This window comes from Leptonychotes weddellii, chromosome 13 (assembly GCF_054177405.1).
Source record: "Leptonychotes weddellii isolate Sample4059 chromosome 13, ASM5417740v2, whole genome shotgun sequence".
NCBI lineage: Eukaryota > Metazoa > Chordata > Mammalia > Carnivora > Phocidae > Leptonychotes > Leptonychotes weddellii.
In genome coordinates this window covers 49,551,493-49,570,492 of record NC_138381.1, presented here as the reverse complement: position 1 = coordinate 49,570,492, position 19,000 = coordinate 49,551,493, and the positions used below count along the sequence as shown (strand labels likewise).

At 42.6% G+C, this 19,000-nt stretch overlaps 1 protein-coding gene and 1 long non-coding RNA gene across 2 annotated transcripts in view; one reads left to right on the top strand and one right to left on the bottom strand.

The window, feature by feature from the left end:
- Positions 1–9,330: 9,330 nt before the first annotated feature.
- On the bottom strand, positions 9,331–16,011 carry LOC145716794 (uncharacterized). Its single transcript, XR_014139698.1, has 2 exons — positions 15,891–16,011; positions 9,331–9,779 (listed from the first exon to the last, which is right to left on the bottom strand). It is a non-coding gene; the product is annotated as an uncharacterized LOC145716794 (long non-coding RNA).
- A 21-nt stretch (positions 16,012–16,032) lies between these two features.
- The window catches only part of ZBTB14 (zinc finger and BTB domain containing 14), a 6,158-nt gene continuing 3,190 nt past the window's right edge, over positions 16,033–19,000 (top strand). The window contains exons 1-2 of the mRNA XM_081801578.1: positions 16,033–17,190; positions 18,246–18,878. Coding sequence (XP_081657704.1) covers positions 17,188–17,190; positions 18,246–18,878 — 636 coding nt within the window. The 5' untranslated portion in view covers positions 16,033–17,187. The remainder of the gene's footprint in view (positions 17,191–18,245; positions 18,879–19,000) is intronic.

The following is a 19,000-nucleotide window of genomic DNA, read 5'->3' as shown; positions in this document are numbered from 1 at the left end:
ATCACAACTGTTCAAAGTTTCCTATTCCCGGGAGAGCAAATGAAACAAAAGGCTAGGAAATCAGCAGTTAGGGCAGTGAGTTAGGGCAGCCAGGTGATCTGGGTTCAAATCCTTGGTCTGCCCTTTGCTAGGTGTCTGATGTTGGGCAAACTGTCTAATTTTGATGTGTTTTCACTTCGTCGCTTATAAATGGGGCTTCCTACCTCACAGTGTGTTGTGAGGATAAATGAGTTAATACTCATGAAGGGACATACTGTGTAGGCATTCACTGTTGCTTTATTACTTGCTCTGAAGCAGCCAGCAAGCAGGCGTGGAGGGTGAGGTCAGCGGAGACTGTTCCATGCTCTACCGCTAACTGACTATGGGTGCTAGTAATGTAATGTCAGTTTTTAGTGTCAGTATAGGCTCTCTACTCAGTACTGTATTCACTCCCTCTGAAAACATTTTAATATTAATTTCCAAATATGCTAAGTTCCAGTTGCTCTGAAGTATAAGAGTTGAATGGTCACGAAAGAAAATAAGGCAACTACAAAATCATTTTAATGAAATGGTTTGTCTGCTGACCAGCGATTCCCTCTCCGTCTTCTCTCTTTTCTTTGCCCATCTCTCCTCTCCAATTCTTCCTCCTGTTCTCACTCAAGGAATCCTGGATTCCTCGAACTAGGAGCTTCTTTCTCGTTCTTGATGTCCCCATAATTGGATACATTCCTACCTTTTTTTTAGTTGGATTTTTTATTCTTTTCCTCTTATTCTAAAATATGCTTGGCCTGCTGATATATCTGCCTCACATGAGTCACTTTAGCCAAGGATGGGGATATTTAGTATACTGGTAAAATCAGGCATAAATCTAAATGCCAGAGTCCCATACAGAGTGCATGGCTCGTGGGAGAAGTATAATGTTAATCTGCTCCAGCTGATAGATTGGTTCTGTGGACTTCCCTGCTACTTATCACTTGAGTGAAATTATAGACCAAAATTTACAAGACTTGTATTTTTATTGGTTTTAAATATATATATATATACAAATTTGCTTAAAAAATAGTGGGCTCTATAAAATATACGATCATAACATTTTAGGACTGGAAAGGATCTTAGAGTGTATTTAGTCCAAATTTAGTAGTTTTAAAATAGTTGGATGATGTGATGACAAGGTCACTTCACCCTGGTGGTATTCTTTCCAAAATCCCATAATCGCAGTGTAATCATGAGAAAAACACCGGAAAAACCTAAATTGGGGGAACATTCTACAGGTGCTCCTTTCCAAACTCATGAGAAAGAAGGAAAGACTGAGATGCTGTCACAGACCAGAGGGGACTGGGAGGCACATCAGCCAAATACAGCATGGGCTCCTGGACTGGATCCTGGAGCAGAAAGAGGACATTAATGGAAAAAATGGTGAAATCCAAATAAATCTGACCTTTAATAGTAATGCACCAATGCCAGTTTTTTAGTTTGGACAACTGTACTATGGTAAAATAAAATGTTAACAATGGAGAAACTAGGCGGAGGGGTATACTAGAGTGCTCTGTACTATTTTTGCAACTTTTCTGTAAGTCTAAAATTATTTCAAAATCAAAATGTATTAAAATACAAGTAGAAACATCTAATGTAAGTAGCTACCCTTTTTTGGTGGAACATTACTGTAGTGCTGGCTTACCTGGTTCACAGGTCAGACAAACATGTTGGTAAATATATAACTCCCTTGGATGGAAAGTATGAGCATACCTAACTGCTCTACTTTTTTAAAAGAATTTATTATTCACACATTGCTCTATGAATATTTATTTAAATTATTCTAAATAGTATTTTGCAAATAGTGGTAGAATGAAGTTATGTAAATAATGTTTCAAATGAAATATAGACAGTTCCAAAAAGATCTGCTTAGAAAGATAAGCTGTTTCACTCTGAAACTGAAGACAGAATGAGAAACCAATGAGGTAATTTGATCATTTCCTTTTCCAGTTACTCAATGGTTTAAATATTAGCTCTAAGAAGATCTATGTGTCTTTATGAATTTCTTAGGACTTTGGTTGAATTCTTTTTTAACTGAAGATTGAGATCATAACTTTTATTAATATCAGATAAGAGGAGCATGCAAAAATATATTAGCTTGTTCGCTAACCATAAAGATAGTCATGCAATATTTAGGGTCATTTGTTACTTTTATTTTTCCTCAGTTTGAATATATATAGTAGCAGCTAATAAATTAACTGGCTTAAATTCATGCTTGGCCTATTTGTCCCAAAGAAAAACTGGAATTTAGACCTAATAGGGTAGCTAGTTTTGCGGACAAATCTGCTTGATTCCCAAACTAATTACGAGGAGAAGAGGAACATTCCACTTATTCAGTTCAACCTTGGCTGTAGTCTTATTTGTAAAGCAGGGATGGTAAGGAATGACCAATCTCCAGACAGAGCTTTGGGCTGACCATGGAAAGATGGGGGAATGTTATAAAGATACCATCTTGGATGGAGTGAAGAATCCCCTGACATGTTTTTCTCCATTTAATGTCAATCCCATCCTGCAGAATATATGTCGCCTTCTTACTTCTGCCAGAATTGAAGCATTGGAATCTGGAAAAGGAAGTCCATAGCTGACATGTACCAGGAACTGAGTTAATATCTTAAAGAATCGTCTTATGTAAATCTCTCACCACCCTGAATGTCCCTGAATGGTCCCCTCACCTTTTTGCTATAAAGTGATTTTTATTTTATTTTTTTAAAATTATTTATTTATTTATTTGAGAGAGAGAGTGAGAGTCAAGCATGAGCAGCGGGGAGGAGCAGAGGGAGAGGGAGAAACAGTCTCTCTGCTAAGCAGGAAGCCCAACATGGGGCATGACCTGAGCCCAAGGCAGGCAATTAAATGACTGAGCCATCCAGGCGCCCCTAAAGAAGTGGTTTTTAACCGTGGGTGTACCTTACCATCCCCTGGGGAGCTGTAGTAACTCTTGATCACTCAGGCCACACCCCAAAGCAATTAATCAGAATCTCTGAGGGCTGGACTCCATGCCCAGTATCTTTAAAGTCCCCCAGGTGATCACTATAAGCAGCCAAGGTTGACAAGGACTGTCCTCAGGGGTCTACTGGAATCCTGGCCCTCACCAGAGGCCATTGTGCCCATAATTCTCTAAGTGGGACTCCTCCTGTTTATACTCCTGCCTGGAATAGAGCAGGTGTCCTCCTTCCCTTTGCAAACCTTTCCTCCTTTCTTCTCTATAAAGCCTGTAGCTATGATTGTCAGGTCATCTGACCATCCAGCCTCCTTGCTGCTGTCCCCTTCCACTTACCACCCCCTCCACATCACTGTCAGGATTTTAGTTCAGGAGCCTCTAAAGCCATGCTAGAATTTGCCCAAAAATATACCAAGTCATTGTTAAATTAGAATGTGTCGGGCATTTCATGTTTAACAAACATAAATATAGCATCTCAGCAGAAAACTGAAATAAAAGCTGTCACATTGTCATCTATCCCTCCCAGATTGATGCAGTGGGGGCTGGGACATATTTATTCTCGTGCCTCTTTCCTCTACTTCTGTCTTTGCTGTTTCTTCGACACAAAAGGCATGCTTCCACCTCAGCTCCTTTGTGCTCACTGGTCTTTTCTCCCTGGAAGGCTCTTTGCTATGATCTTTACCTGCCCAGCCTCCTCACCTCCTTCAGGCCTTTGCATAAATGCTATATTCTCAGTGAGGTTTTCCTGATGACTTCACTGAAAATTGCTCACCCATATTTCCAGCCTTCCTCTGTCCCTTCCCTGCTATACTTTTCTTACAGTACTTATCATTAGATGACAAAATATACAATTTCAATTATTTATTTGTTTCTTGTCTGCCTCCTGGGCAGGAATATTTGTGTGTTTTGTTTATGCTGTATCCACAGCGCCTACAACGCCTGGCACAAAATGGGTACTCATAACTATTGAATTAATCCATTAACCCTAGGAGGTGGCTTCTATTTTTGTTCTGATCATACAGGTAAGGAAGCTGAATCTGGAACCACCAAATAACCTGCCTAGGAACATTGGCTGGTAAGTGGTAGCCACAGAATCAGTACCAGAGACTGGGCAAATACATTGCTTTTCTTCCATGTGTTAAGTGGAAGATTCATCTCTTAACTTTGTAAATGAAGGCTGAATTTTGAAGTAGATAAGAAACTAAATATTATATTGTAATGGTTGGTCACATAGCTCGGTCTGTTTCGATGACCATCTGACCAACTATTACAATTTTATTTAGATGATGAGAATCTGAAATAGATTTTAACAATTCAGCCTGAATATTGCAGAGGTACCCAAGATACTGAGAGGGGAACATGCCAGATGTGCTTAAGGAACAGCAAAAACATAGTGTTGGAGGGTAGAAGCGGTACAGAGAAGCAATACATCTTTTGCACAAATCCATGAGAACAGATGCTGGTTAGAGAAATTTTTATTTCAATTTTTACTGAGTTATTTATCATACTGAGAGTGAAATCTTTATGATTCAGAAATAATATTGCCTTTCGATTGTACAAAAGAGGAAACTATAATTTTAGCTCACTAAAACTAAGAATAAATGCTTTGCAGGGTTTTTTTAAAACAGCTTTAATAACATTTGGCATCATGATGATAATTTTGGTAAATTAAAATATTAAATTCTAACCCAAACTGATGAGTTGATTCTATGTGTGATATGTACACTGAACATTAGTTTATGAAACAGCAGAAATAATGTAACAGTGAGTTTACATATTTTACATAAGCTAATAATGTCAATATGATAAATAACCAGTTTCAATAAAGTAGCAGGAAAATGATCCTAAGTAGTTTGGGTCATAGAAACAGGAATTCCACATAAGTAGAATTTGGTAGATATTTGTATTTAGTATTAATTATAGGAGATTTAACTCAAAATCCATTTGCAAATTAGAAAACTGTCATCCTTTTGAAGTGGAATGGTTCAGGCTGGTGTGTCATGTGTCCAGACACTGTCATGGAGTAGAAGAGGGATAATTGACAAGCATCAGCCCATATAATGGATGAAGATCTGTTCCATACATTGAAAGTGTTCACATTTTCACAAAAGCCCAGAGGAAGCCAATTTAGGCTTCAGTAACATGCTAGCTCAAAGAGAATAAAATATGTTGAATAATAATATAAGAATATGTGTTTCACTCTTGAAGATGAAGTAGTCTTTGTTTAAGGACAAAAGTCAAGTCTTAAAGTGTGTCCTCCAGAAATGAAGAAAACTCTCCAGGGTAGATCAGGGCTCTACTCTGGTGTAAATCAAGTCACTGAGCTGTGAAACTGATACAAGGTAGAGAGAAGAAAGAAAGGAAACTAAAATTATTCCGAGGTTTTAGGAATGCAGGACTCTAAGAAGGTAACAATATTCTTTGGTAATCGTGGAAGGCTACAGCAAGGAAGAGGAGTCTTGCTGGTGGTTTACTAAACTTAAAAGGATACAATACATGCTCATAGAGATGTTTTAGCAAAACAAAAATCACAGAATTTGGAAAAGGGTCAGTACTGGTGTTGAAGCATATAAAAAAGACTCAGGAAATAAATGACAAAAGAACAGCTCCTTTATAGCTGGATGTGATGGGGTAGTGCTGGATTGAATCCTAAACCAGTTAAAAAAAAAAAGCTATGCAATATAATGGGCATTATTGGGACAGTTGAATATGGGCTGGGTAGATTATAGTATTGTATCAATGGTAAATACTTGATTTTTATCATTGTACTGTGGTTATATAAGAGATTGTCCTTGTTTTTAGGAACACACACTGAAATATTTAGGGAAAAGAGGCATGATATCTGTAACTTACTCTTTAAAAATGGTTCAGAAAAAAAAATGTGTGTGTTGTGCATGTGTGTAGATAATGAAGGAGAGAGAAAAAGACAGCAAATGACTAAGCCAATGGGGCAAAATGTTAATAAATGGTAAATATGGATAAAAGTAAAGTGCATATAAGAATTCTTTTTACTGTATTCTTTCAAAATAAGAAGTTACCAAAAAAGATAACTCAAAAAAATTCCCATAACAGAAACAAAATAATATGATTACATCACACTTGGATTATTAAATAACACTAGTTTAAAGAGGAAATAATAAAGAAATCTAAGAAATACGTAGAACTGAATGTAAGTAAAACTACATGGAAAAACACACTGAAAAGGAAAAACCAGTCCTTGGGAGGAAACATAGCTATTTAAGGTAAGTGTATCAGAAACAAGCAAGCTTATCACCAAACCAGTGGTGAGTTTACCGTTTTATTCCTTCTGGTCCTCCTACCACTTGGTTCAGATTCAGTCATACATGTGCCCCCAAATTTCTGACTGAAGAATAGGAAAAGGGGACTCCAGGAAGGCAGAAAGTATCAAAAAGAACACAAAGAGGAAGGAGTCCAGAAAGCAACCCCATAAAATTGTTTACAAACCATAGGCTCACCTTGGAGCCGCACATGGCATGGATCTGATCCTAATCAGCATACAAAAAACTTTGAGAACTGAACTAACTGATCATAGCCCACATCCTAGACTGGCCAATGCATGGAAAACACTTGAGACAGATCCAGATAGCACTCCAAATATACCCAACCACAGCCTGCAGAAAATGCGTTAAAATTTGTGACCAGAACCTAACCTGATTGATTGTTAAAATTATCAACATTTTCCATAGGATTTAACAAAGTCCAGAGTCTTATAATATTTCAAATGCCTGAGACAAAATCCAAAATTATTCAGTATACAAAGACTTAGGAAATCTCAACTCATTTGTGAAAAGACAATCAACAGAAGACAACACTGTGTTGACAAACATGTTGGAATTAAGCAACCAAAACTTAGAGGCAGATTTTATTAAGATTCTCCAACAAGTAACTATAAATACTCTTAAAACAAATAAAAAATAGAAAGTCTTAGCAAAGAAGTAAGAGATATAAAGAAAAATAAAATGGAAAATTTAGAACTGAACAAATACAGCTCACGTGAAAACACTCACCAGATGGACTAAGTAGCAGAATGGAGATGACAAAAGAACAAGTCAGTGAACTTGAAGATAAATCAATAGAAATCATTCAATCTGAGTAACAGAGAAAAAAGATTAAAAAAAAAAAGTCTCATGATCCTATGAGAGAATTGAAAAAGAACACCAACATTCATGTCATTGGAATCTCAGAAGAGGAGAAAGAATGTGATGCTGGAAAATATGTGAAGATTAATGGCTGAAAACTACCTCCCAATTTTTTAAGTTTCTTTTTGATTCCAGTTAGTTAACATACAGTGTTATATTAGTTGCAGGTGTACAATATAGTGTTTCAACACTTCCATACTTCACCCAGTGCTCATCACAACAAGTGCACTCCTTAGTCCCCATTACCTAGTTCCTCATTCCCCCACCTCCCTCCTGGTAACCATCAGTTTGTTCTCTATAATTAAAAGTCTGTTTGCCTCTCTCTCTCTTTTTTTCACTTTGCTCATTTGTTTTGTTTCTTAAATTCCACATATGAGTGAAATCGTATGGTATTTGTCTTTCTCTGACTGATTTCACTTAGCACAATACCCTCTAGCTCCATCCATGTTGTTGCAAATGGCAAGATTTTATTCTTTTTTATGACTGAATAATATTCCATTATGTATATACACTGCATCTTCTTTATCCATTCATCAAGTTGATGGACACTTGGGATGTTTCCATATCTTGGCTATTGTAAATAATACTGCTATGAACACAGGGGTACATGTAGCCCTTTCAATTAGTGTTTTTGTGTTCTTTGGGTATATGTGCAGTAGTGCAATTACTGGATTGTAGGGTAGTTATATTTTTAACTTTCTGAGGAAACTCCATTCTGTTTTTCAGAATGGCTGCACCAGTTTGCATTCCCACCAACAGTGCAAAAGTGTTCTTTTTTCTCCACACCTTGTCAACACTTGTTGTTTCTTGTGTTTTTTATTTTAGCCATTCTGATGGGTATGAGGCGATATCTCACTGTAGTTTTAATTTGCATTTCCCTGATGATAAGTGATAATGAACATATTTTTATGTGTCTGTTGCCCATCTGGATGTCTTCTTTGGAGAAATGTCTGTTTATGTCTTCAGCCCATTTTTTAATTGGATTATTTGGGTTTGGGGTGTTGAGTTTTTAAGTTCTTTATATATTTTGGATACTGTTTGGATACTAACTGCCGGATATGTCATTTGCAAATATCTTCTCCCATTCTGTAGGTTGCCTTTTACTCTTGCTAATTGTTTCCTTTGCTGTGCAGAAGCTTTTTATTTTGATGTAGTCCCAGTAGTTTCTTTTTACTTTTGTTTCCCTAGCCTCAGGAGGCATATCTAGAAAAAAAGTTGCTATGGCTGATGTCAAGAGGTTACTGCCTGTGTTCTCTTCTAGATTTTTATGGTTTTAGGTCTCACATTTAGGTCTTCTATCCATTTTGAATTTATTTTTGTGTATGGTGTAAGAAAGTGGTCTAGTTTCTTTCTTTTGCATGTTGCTGTCCAGTTTTCCCAACACAATTTGTTGAAGAGACTGCCCTACTCCCATTGGATAATCTTTCCTGCTTTATAGAAGATTAATTGACTATATAGCTGTGGGTTTACTTCTGGGTTTTCTATTCAGTTCCACTGATCTATGTGTCTATTTTTGTATCAGTACCATACTGTCTTAATAACTACAGCTTTGTAATATAACTTGAAGTCTGGAATTGTGATGCCTCTAGCTTTGCTTTTCTTTTTCAAGATTGCTTTGACTACTCAGGGTCTTTGTGTTTCTGTACAAATTTTAGGAGTGTTGGTTCTAGCTCTGTGAAAAATGCTGTTCATATTTTGATAGGGATTGCATTAAATGTGTAGATTGCTTTGACTAATTTAGACATTTGAACAATATTTGTTCTTCTAATTCATGACCATTGGCATGTCTTTTCATTTCTTTGTGTCATCTTCAATTTCTTTCATCAGTGTTTTATAGTTTTCAGAGTATGGATCTTTCACCTCTTTATGTTTTTTCTTTGGTATCTTATTATTTTTAGTTCAATTGTAAATGGGATTGTTTTCTTAATTCTCCTTCTCCTGCTTCATTCATTTGCTGTATAGAAATGTAACAGATTTCTGTATGTATATTGATTTTGTATCCTGCAACCTTACTGAATTTGTTGATCAGTTCTAGCAGAAAACGACCCAAATTTGGAGAAAGATGAACCTACAGATCCAAGAAGCTCAATGAATTCCAAGTAGGATAAACTTAATGAACTCCATACTCAGATATTATCATGATCAAAATGCTAAAAACTAAAACGAAAAAAAATCTTGAAAGTAGCCAGAGAAAAATAATTACCCATGCAGAGAAACTGTTTTGAAATAATATTTATAGAGACTTGCCAAGATAGTACAGAGTGTCCCCATAAAGAGTGCACCCAGCTCCTTCTAATGTTAACCCAAGAAGATCATGAAGGAATCCTCTGGATGACCAGATTCCAGGGAAAGGAGGAGCAACAGGCCATCTTGGCATGGGGATCCAGGGTCTGGTGCTCAGGGTAGACCAGACGCCCCAAGAGGTTCAAAGCCACACAGGAAGGATACTTCCATTCAGCTGACTTATGCAGGAATTTCTCCACAAGTATAAGGCTCACTTGTCCTGATGTTCCTTGCCCTGGCAGATGTTCAGGGCTTTCTCTTGATTTCGCTCTCCCATCTCAAAGTGTTGCTGCTGACCCACGCTCTTCCCTCAGAGGTCAGATGTGACAGAGAAGTCCTAGGGGGCAGTTTCCGAGAAGAGGATACCCTGTTCTTTCCTTCTTCTGGAAAGAGAAAACAAACCTCTCCAGAAATTCACTCCGCCAAGGAATTTCCCTGGTCCAGTACATCCAAAATTGGCACTAAGAAATGTCTACAGCAAGTGCTGGATTCAATTTTCTGTCCACACTACCAGAAAACAGAAGTAAATCACATTCTAAGTAGACCCCACCTTCCAAAAAGCAGACTTCTGAAGATACAGAACTAAAACAAGGTGTCTTTTCCCCTTTCTACTAAAGTAACTTTGGTTTTTTGCCTCCTAGTTTTTGCTATTAATTAAGAGACTATTCAATGGCTTAAATGGAAGTTTGATATGATTATACTTCTTAGAATAATGTTCTATAATTGTAGATTATTTGAATGTTACTCATAAATTAATTGCTTCCATTTTATTCTATTTGTAGGTAACGTAATTACAGTATTTTTATTCTTCGCAAGACCACTAAAATAATCCGGAAACACAGCAATAACATTTTTTTTTCTTTCTTCTAAAGAAAGTTTGGGCTTTTCCTTTTTTTGGTTCTACTGCTATTATTTAAGTGACTACAGAATAGTTCCAATGAAACTTCATGGGAGGATAATTCTTAGGATGTTTTACATATATATATTCTATAAATGTGAGTCTTATCAGCAATTTGTTTCCTTTTTATTTGGTTTTCAGATAGTGCATAGTATTTTCATTGTTGTGAATTAGCAATTTTTTTCTACCAATCCAGGAACAGTAATCATACAGCAGCTCAAATGGAAGTTTGACTGGAATTATACTACTTACGTTAGTGTTTAATAAATGTATTTTATTTAAAAGTAAATTTCATGAGTAAACTGTTAACTTTTCTTCTATTTCTAGATAGTGAAGGATAGTATTTCACCTGATGGTGTTTAAAACATTCTCCACAACCTGAACTGTGACAAGAGTTTTACCTGAGTGGTCTCGCCATCGGAGGTATTTGAAATTCAAAGTCCATATCTGTGTTCCAACAGTTGAATTTATTCTAGTTGTGAGACTAATAGAATTACCTAAGTAAATGTTAGTTTAAAAGAAAAGCCCTCTGATGGCTGTCACTGTGCTTAGCCTCAGAGCCAAAGCCCTCACTGCAGCTCCAAGGCCCTGAAGGTGCTGTTCCTGCTGCCCCTCGCCCTGCTCACTGGGCTCCAGTCACTCTGTCTTGCTGCAGAGCCTCAAGCACACCAGGTTCCTTCCACCCTTTCGTTCATACTGTTCTCCATGTGCCTGAAATGCCATCTCCCCTCTTTTCCTATCTCTCCCTTAGCCTTCAGGTCTTAAATGTATGTCTTTGGAGACACTTGTATTGATTTCTCAAGCAAAATTTGTTCCTTTTCTCCATCACATCTTATGTTTCTTTTTTTTTTTTTTTAAGTTTTTATTTATTTGACAGAGAGACAGCACAAGCAGGGGGAGCAGCCGAGGCTGAGGGAGAGCAGGCTCCCTGTGGGACTTAATCCCAGGACCCTGGGATTATGACCTGAGCCGAAGGCAGTCGCTCAACCAACTGAGCCAACAACTGAGCCACCCAGGCACGCTCATCTTATGGTTTCTTAACTTTTTATTAAAGCATGCATTACAATGTGCAATTGTATAATGATTTACATGATTATTTATTGAATGTGTGTGTTTTTAGGGATTGGATGTATTTCTTGTTCATTTACTATATCTAGTGTTTTCAGAGCAGTGAGGAGACCTTTGCTGGGACATTTTTCCTTATGCAGGCCTATCAGGTCTTGCTGTGATAACAAATCACAAAACACAACTTCCCTGGGATTTATAAAAACAGGCATTTATTTCTCACTTGCAGACCTGTGGTTGAGCTGTTACTCATCTAAGCTTGCCTGGGCTCAGGTTTTGGGTCAGCTTCATTCTCTCGGGTCTGCTCATCATTGAAGGGCCCAGGCTGAAGCCCGTAGCAACGTGGGCCTGGTCCTCTGTGTGGACCACACCAGCACAGGAGGAACAGCAGGACACAGCCTGCTTCTCCAAGCCTCTCTTCAGAACTTGCCCATCCTCTTGTCTGCCCACATTCCACTGGTCAAAACCAGTTAGAGCGCCCAGTCAGTGTGATAAAGAAATCAGCCCCACCCATCTATGAGAACCCCAAATGACTTCACATTTCCAAACGTCCCTGGGGGCTGCTCCATAACCACCCTAAGCCCTGGCACTCCAGATTCTATGCCACAGACCCCACACATCAGGCCTCACAATGCTCAGAAGCAGGTTTCACTCAGGAGGAGTCTGTGGGCATCCCAGGTGAGAAATTAGGTTCTCCCAGCAAGGTAGCTGTGGACAGAGAAATCCACCCAGAGTGACAGCATTCCTAGTAGGAAAGAAAGATTTCCTTCAAGGGCCTCAAGTCTGTGCATTTCAGGAAGGCCCTGACCCCCCCCATCGATCCCACAATGTGCCCATATAACTCCCCTTGGTATTAAGTTATAGGTTGTCACTTATCTGTCATCAATATTTACTGAGGACCTAATGGGTGCTGCCCAGTGCTGAGTTAAGGCTGGTGACCAGGCAAAGTGCCAGGTTTGGGTCAGGCCCTTCCTGTATGGTTTCCCATCTCCTCCCTCCTCCTTCCCATTGAGTTGCCCCTTTAATTTAGACTCATCCCCATGATCCTTCTGAAGCAAGGAACAGACAGGCAGAGCCCATAAAACAAATGAGAAAAGAGGGCTAACTGATGCAAAAGCCAAGATGTCAGGAATCTGTCACTTGGGAAATGTAGTCTAGTGCTTGAGAACTCTTCTGAACTATTTTAATTTCATCAGATTAGTCAAATCTTGGGAAGACTTTACTTAGCCATATGTAAAAAGACTGTCTTTACACAGCAGGCAGATAATAAATATATGCAGAAAGAGTGTATAAACCTATGCAATTATGTGGTAGGGAAGAAGGGGGAACAGTGCCAGACAATGAACCATAAACTAAGTGCTAGCCATGTCCACACACTGGTAAGTGCCGTAACAACTTTACTGCTTGATAGCATAACCCTATGATATAGTACTATTATTATCCCCTTTAAATACAAAACAGGATGGAAATGTAATTTTAAAAGCCATGTAAACAAGAATCAACACGCCCAGCCATGGCCTTAGAGGGAATGAGGCTATATAGGTATCAAGTATGAGCATGAACTTTGGCCATTCCAGTCCTGCCCCTGCCACTTAAACCCACCATCTATGGAGAGTGGGCAGGTCATTTAACATCATAGAGCTAATATTTGAGCTAAGCACTGACCAGAGCATTATTTCATTTAATCCACACAACTGCTCTATTAGGTGCTCTCCATTTCAGAGAATAAGAAGCTGACGTTTAGAGAAGCTAAACAATGTACCTCATATTTGAATTGGACGTCTGACTCTAGAACTGGTCTATTCTCTTTCATTCAGTAGACCTACTAGCGCCATGCTTTTGCAAACACCAAAAAAGGACGTGTATAAAAGTACCATTCAAAACATTGAAACTAATGTTAAAATTAATATTATAAAAATCAACTGAGACCATACAGAATTTCTTTAGAATTGAATACAGCTCATCACAATATCATTACTTAAATTTTTACTATGTAATCGTCACCCAAGCCCGAGGAAGGTCCTACTCTAATTTTTTACATGTTAAATTATGCGTTTTTATGAAACGCTGTTAAAGCAGCATAAGCAACTCTAAGAAGATGCAGTAGTGCCCTCCAGCTATGTTTAGCTGGTCCCCATGCCTGCCACAAGCCCAGCCACGCCATCACAGGGAACGCGACATGCTCTGAACACCAATGGAACCATTACTTTTGCGGAACAGGAATGTAAGAACAGTGCTGGTATCAGAGTTCTCCGAGAGAGAGCTGCAAATGAAATCATGTCCAACCTCACTACTGCCACAGATGAGCTAGCGTAGGACCTCTAGCCCCCGTTACTTTCCCTTGAGAGTGTTCGGGTAAACGCATGGGAGCAGGTTTGGCTGTATCCAGAGCTTTAGCGGGTGTTCGCTTTCTTCTGGGTGACTGGGGTCACCTCTCACATTCCAAATAAAAGAAGTCATTTTTCATTTGCTTTGCAAACGTTTATTGATGGCCTACCATCCTCCCAATATACATAATGCAGCAGCAACACCAGCCTAGACCCAGCGCCCTCTATGCGTGTCCCAGGATCTGCCGGTGTGCGCGAACGGCGAGGGTGCCTGGAACCCCCACCCCGGAGCAGTGGGCGAGCCCCGCAGCCGCAGCGCCCGGCTTGCGCGCGCCCGAGGGCGGCACTGCCCCACGAACATGCACACGCACGGGAGCGCCGCGCTCCCGCGTCCCCGGCGCTGCGCCGGCGGCAGGCGCGGGCGGGAGCCCAGGAGTCTGAGCGGGAGGCGGGAGTACCAGACGGGGCGGGTGCCCGCGAGCGGCGCTCGCACTTACGCTCCTCGGCTCACGAGGCCCCGCCCCTTCCCCGCCCATCTCTTCTCCCGCGCGCGGGCTCCGCGCGCCCCAAGCCGCGCGCGTGCGCGCGCGTGCGCAGGCCAGGGCCCTCCGGGGGCGGCCCCGTATACTCCATAGAAAGCGTCGCAAGGTCCCGGATTAACCCTTTCCTTGCTCGCCCATTTAGAGGCCCGGTCAGGTTCCGTGCCTGCGCAAGCCGGCGGCGCGCCTTCCCCCCAGCCCGCACCGCGCATGCACGGGAAGGGGGGGTGCCGGTGGGGGTGTTCACGGCCGGCTAGACATTCTGTGCTCGTGCAGGAGGAGGGCTGCTACCATCAGGGACGTGCACGATTCCCTCCCACCCCGCCCCCTCCCCAAACTCCAAAAAAAAAAAATTCCAAAATACACTGCCACCCACCGTGCCCCCGCGCCCCGCGTCCAACCCGTCCCCGGCCTGCTTGCAGTGAGCGCGGGGAGCCCACGGCGAGTGTCTGTGGCTGTGCCAGGCTGCAGGTAAGCGCGGGCCGGGGGTGCGGAAGGGGCCCGGGCCTTCCGCGAGGCGGGCGCGGGGGCGCGGGGGCGGCTGGCCGCCGGCACGGCTGGGCGGCCCGGAAGAAGCGCGTTCTCGCCGAGCTCTGGGGCACCAGCCAGTTCCAGGATGTGCGGGCGGCCGCCAGCGGTGCGCTGCGAACGGGGCCAGTCATGGGCCGGGGCCGGGCCGGGCGTGGGGATCTGGCGCCGTAGGGGCCGCGCAGGCCGGCGAGCGGTCTCCGGCAGCGGCCGGGCGGCGGCGGCGGCCCCGCGCGCGCGCTCGCCGAGTCTCGGCGGCGGAGTTCATGGCCGCCCCCGCTCGCACCGCCGCAGTGCACCGCGGTGGGGGTGGGGACGGCCCCGAGCCCGGCGCGGAGCGCGGCCCGCCGGGCGCCGCCCCTCCGAGCCATGGGCCCCGCCGCGCCGCCCCCAGCTGCCTGCCGAGGAGGGGGCCGGGACCCCCGCGCTCGCACTCCCGGGTGCGCCCGCGGAGCTCGGAAGCCGGCCGCGCGCCGCCCCCGCCCCCGGCCGCGGGAGGGCGGGGGAGGGCCCGGCGCGAGCCGGCCGGGGAGTGCGCGGGGCGCGAGCTCCGGGCTCGCGGGGCGCGGCGCGGGGCTGCGGAGCCCGGCCGCACGCCCGCTCCCGCTCCCGCTCCCGCTCGCCGCCGTCGCCGCCGCGGGCCCTCCCGCTTTGGTTCGGAGCCGCGGCCCCCAGCCTGCGCTGGACTCCGATTATGAAAGGGAAAGTGGCCCTTTCACCTCCCGGCTCCGAGGCTGGGAGCTTTTGTTTAGGAAAGGATGCAAATGGCCTTATCCGTCCCCCCACCTCCCGGGCCGAAAGAAATGAGAGCGAAGCCTGAGAGGCTCTCAAGTCCTTTTGGGTCTTGCGCTTCGTTCCCTGCTTCCTCCCCATCCCGAAGTTGCGAGCTTTCAACCGGGAAGTCGTGCGGCCGCCATTGTCGCGGCTGCTCCGGGGTAGGGGAGGCGGCTGCCGCTGCTTATGTAAGTTTGACTTTGCTGGAGCCCCCGCTCCCTGCTCCGTAAGGGCGGCCCAGTGCGCCAGCGGTTTGGAGAACCACCATAAAGGGGCGGCTTTGTTATGGAGGTGTAGTTGGGACTACATCTTTTCCTCCGCCTACGCAGATACTGGCAAGGGCTCGCTTCCAGTTTAACTCACCTGAACTTACTAACTGGAACATCTCAGTAGAAAGAAATGGTCCTCAGCGATCTGGAGAGTGGGAGCCAAATACCACACTGGTCAAAAAAAAAAAACAAAAAAAAAACCAACCCACCACAGTGGTATGTTGTCATGGGTACTGCAGGGCCACTCCTCTCCCTAGTCCCATGCACTTTTATCCCACAAGCCCTAGGGAGAGTTACAGTAGTGGGAAGTGATTAGGTAGGAAGGTTTTGCGTGGCTGCCTTCCCTTGGAGATGACTGCAGGCCGAGGCGCATCTGGGGGACAGGCAGAGTCCTTAGAAGTAATGTTGCCCAGCTCTCACACTGTGCAGATAAGAAACCCCCTGCTACTGTAGGCATCTTATTGGTGTGTTTGTTTTTCTGTAGAGGGAACTTTTGAGGGTTTTCAGAGTGTTGGTCTCGCACCACAATTTTGTGTAAGAATATTGCAGCTCAGTCTCTTGGTCCCACCACACCAAAGTTTGTGTGGTCACTGGTCAGTGGAGGAAACATGTTTTTTTCAGGATATTGGTCTGCAGGATGGAGTCCCTCTGGTAAGAGTTAAAACTTCCCCAAAGCAAGAATTCTTTGAGCCTACCTGTGGGGATTAAGGTGAAAACACCTGGATTTCTCGAATAAAACCAAAAAGACTAGTGTAGCTCCATGATATGTGCTATGCACACAGAATCACAGAAAGAAGAAAGCAGCTACTGTTCCTTCTCCAGTGTTAACTATTGGGGATGTTCACTTTTATAACTTTATTTTAAAATGTACATTCTATATGTTTATATGAGCCTAGAGAGAAATGGGGAGGGCTACATACCCAGCAGGAAATGGTGGGGGTAGGGAAGACTTACTGGCTTTTTCTGTATCTATGTAGCTGTCAGTATTTGTGCAAATATGGGCATGGCCTTTGTTTGTGAGAACTTCCTTAGTGGTTCTCCAACCCGTTCCTCCAATCCCGGTGTACAGCCCCTGCATGTCCCAAGTGCCATAGCCTTTATCTGTTCTCATTCATATCTGTTCAGAGCTGGACCTGATGCTGCCAGTCACCCTCCTCTCTGTTCCCAACCTGAAAATGGGTACATGTGCAAGTGGCAGGACAAGAAAGGAAAGTTTTATTTTTTAAAATCAATTCTTGAAAACATTCTTGTTTAGAATTTGGGATAGAGGAAGATTCTACCTTATTCTTGTTTGTCCTTTTCTCTTGTAGGACTGGAGTGCCCCTGATCAGAGTTATTCTGATCTGAAGAATTTGGTGTTTAAAGCATTAAGATAATAGCCTGAGTTGTTCATGGTAACTATAATTTTGGGTATTAAATCTTGGAAATATATATGTATATCAATTATGCATTAGCATTCTGTTTCTTTGCGGGGGAATGCTTTGTGAAATAAAAAGAAAACAATGTTTCAAAAAGAAAATACACAGAACAAATTATTTTAAGAAGGTAATTCTTTAACACGGTAGGTCTTTTGTGCCAGAGATCTCTCGTGCCAGTTCAGAATTTCTTTTGCTTATAAAATACTCACAGCACTTGTCAAGTACATCTGGTCTTGATGACACTTTCATCTGGATGGCAGATAGATTGGCATCCAGATGGAATGAAGACGCTTATCACTGTCTTCCCAAATGCCATCCGAGGGTCATATTAAATCTTAACCCTCATTCAGAAGTGGCCCAAAGCTGGTGAGGAAAAAAGCAGAAGACAACACTAAGTGGAATATTTTGGCAGTGATCTCCCTTTTTGGTTCTGCAACAGTGATTTGTCTCTTCTGTCAAGGAAGTAGAACACTGAGCACTATTATTAGTTATTTCACCAAACCTCCTCTTCTGTATGTGGAATTAGAGTAGACACTACAGGAATAGAGCCTTCTTGCCTTAGACCTCTTTCTTAAGCCTTGAAGTTATCTGTTGTTATTACCTCTAGTTGTCAGGAAGCACAGGTTTTAGAGGTAGGTTGCCTGGATTTGAGTCCCAGCTCTCCAGTAAATGACTAGAATTTTGGATAGGTTGCTAAGCTCATCTAAAACGGGGGGCTACGAATGCCTTTTTTAAGGTTACTTGATCAGTACATTTGTGAAGACACGCAAAGCACATGGAACAGTGCCTGGCATGTATTATGTGCCTCATAAAAGTTGGTGTTATTACTAAGCAAATACTTTTTAAACTGGAGATACATAGAAATAACAAGATGAAAGTCCCTAAGTTGGGATCTTCTAGAACCACTTCTAAAATTGATTTTCTGAAATAGGTACTACAAATTGATCAGGAAATGAAAGTCTGCCTGTGTTTTGTGTATGGAAAAGTAGTGTTCATAATTATCAAACTCTCTTTTTGAACATTTTTTGTAGGAGTTTTTCATCAGTATGTCTGAAACCATTAAATATAATGACGATGATCATAAAACTCTGTTTCTGAAAACACTAAACGAACAACGCCTGGAAGGAGAATTCTGTGATATTGCTATTGTGGTTGAAGATGTGAAATTCAGAGCACACAGGTGTGTTCTTGCCGCCTGTAGCACCTACTTTAAAAAGCTTTTCAAGAAGCTTGAGGTTGATAGCTCTTCAGTAATAGAAATAGATTTTCTTCGTTCTGATATATTTGAAGAGGTCCTGAACTACATGTACACAGCAAAGATTTCTGTGAAAAAAGAGGATGTTAACTTAATGATGTCATCAGGTCAGATTCTCGGTATCCGATTTTTAGATAAACTCTGTTCTCAGAAGCGTGATGTATCTAGTCCCGACGAAAACAACGGCCAATCAAAAAGTAAGTATTGCCTCAAAATAAATCGCCCCATTGGAGATGCTGCTGACACTCAGGATGATGACGTGGAAGAAATTGGAGACCAGGATGACAGTCCCTCTGATGACACGGTAGAAGGCACCCCCCCGAGTCAGGAGGACGGCAAGTCGCCTACGACGACGCTCAGGGTTCAGGAAGCAATCCTGAAAGAGCTGGGGAGTGAGGAAGTTCGGAAGGTTAATTGCTACGGCCAGGAAGTAGAATCCATGGAGACCCCAGAATCGAAAGATTTGGGGTCCCAGACCCCTCAAGCCTTAACATTTAATGATGGAATGAGTGAAGTGAAGGACGAACAGAC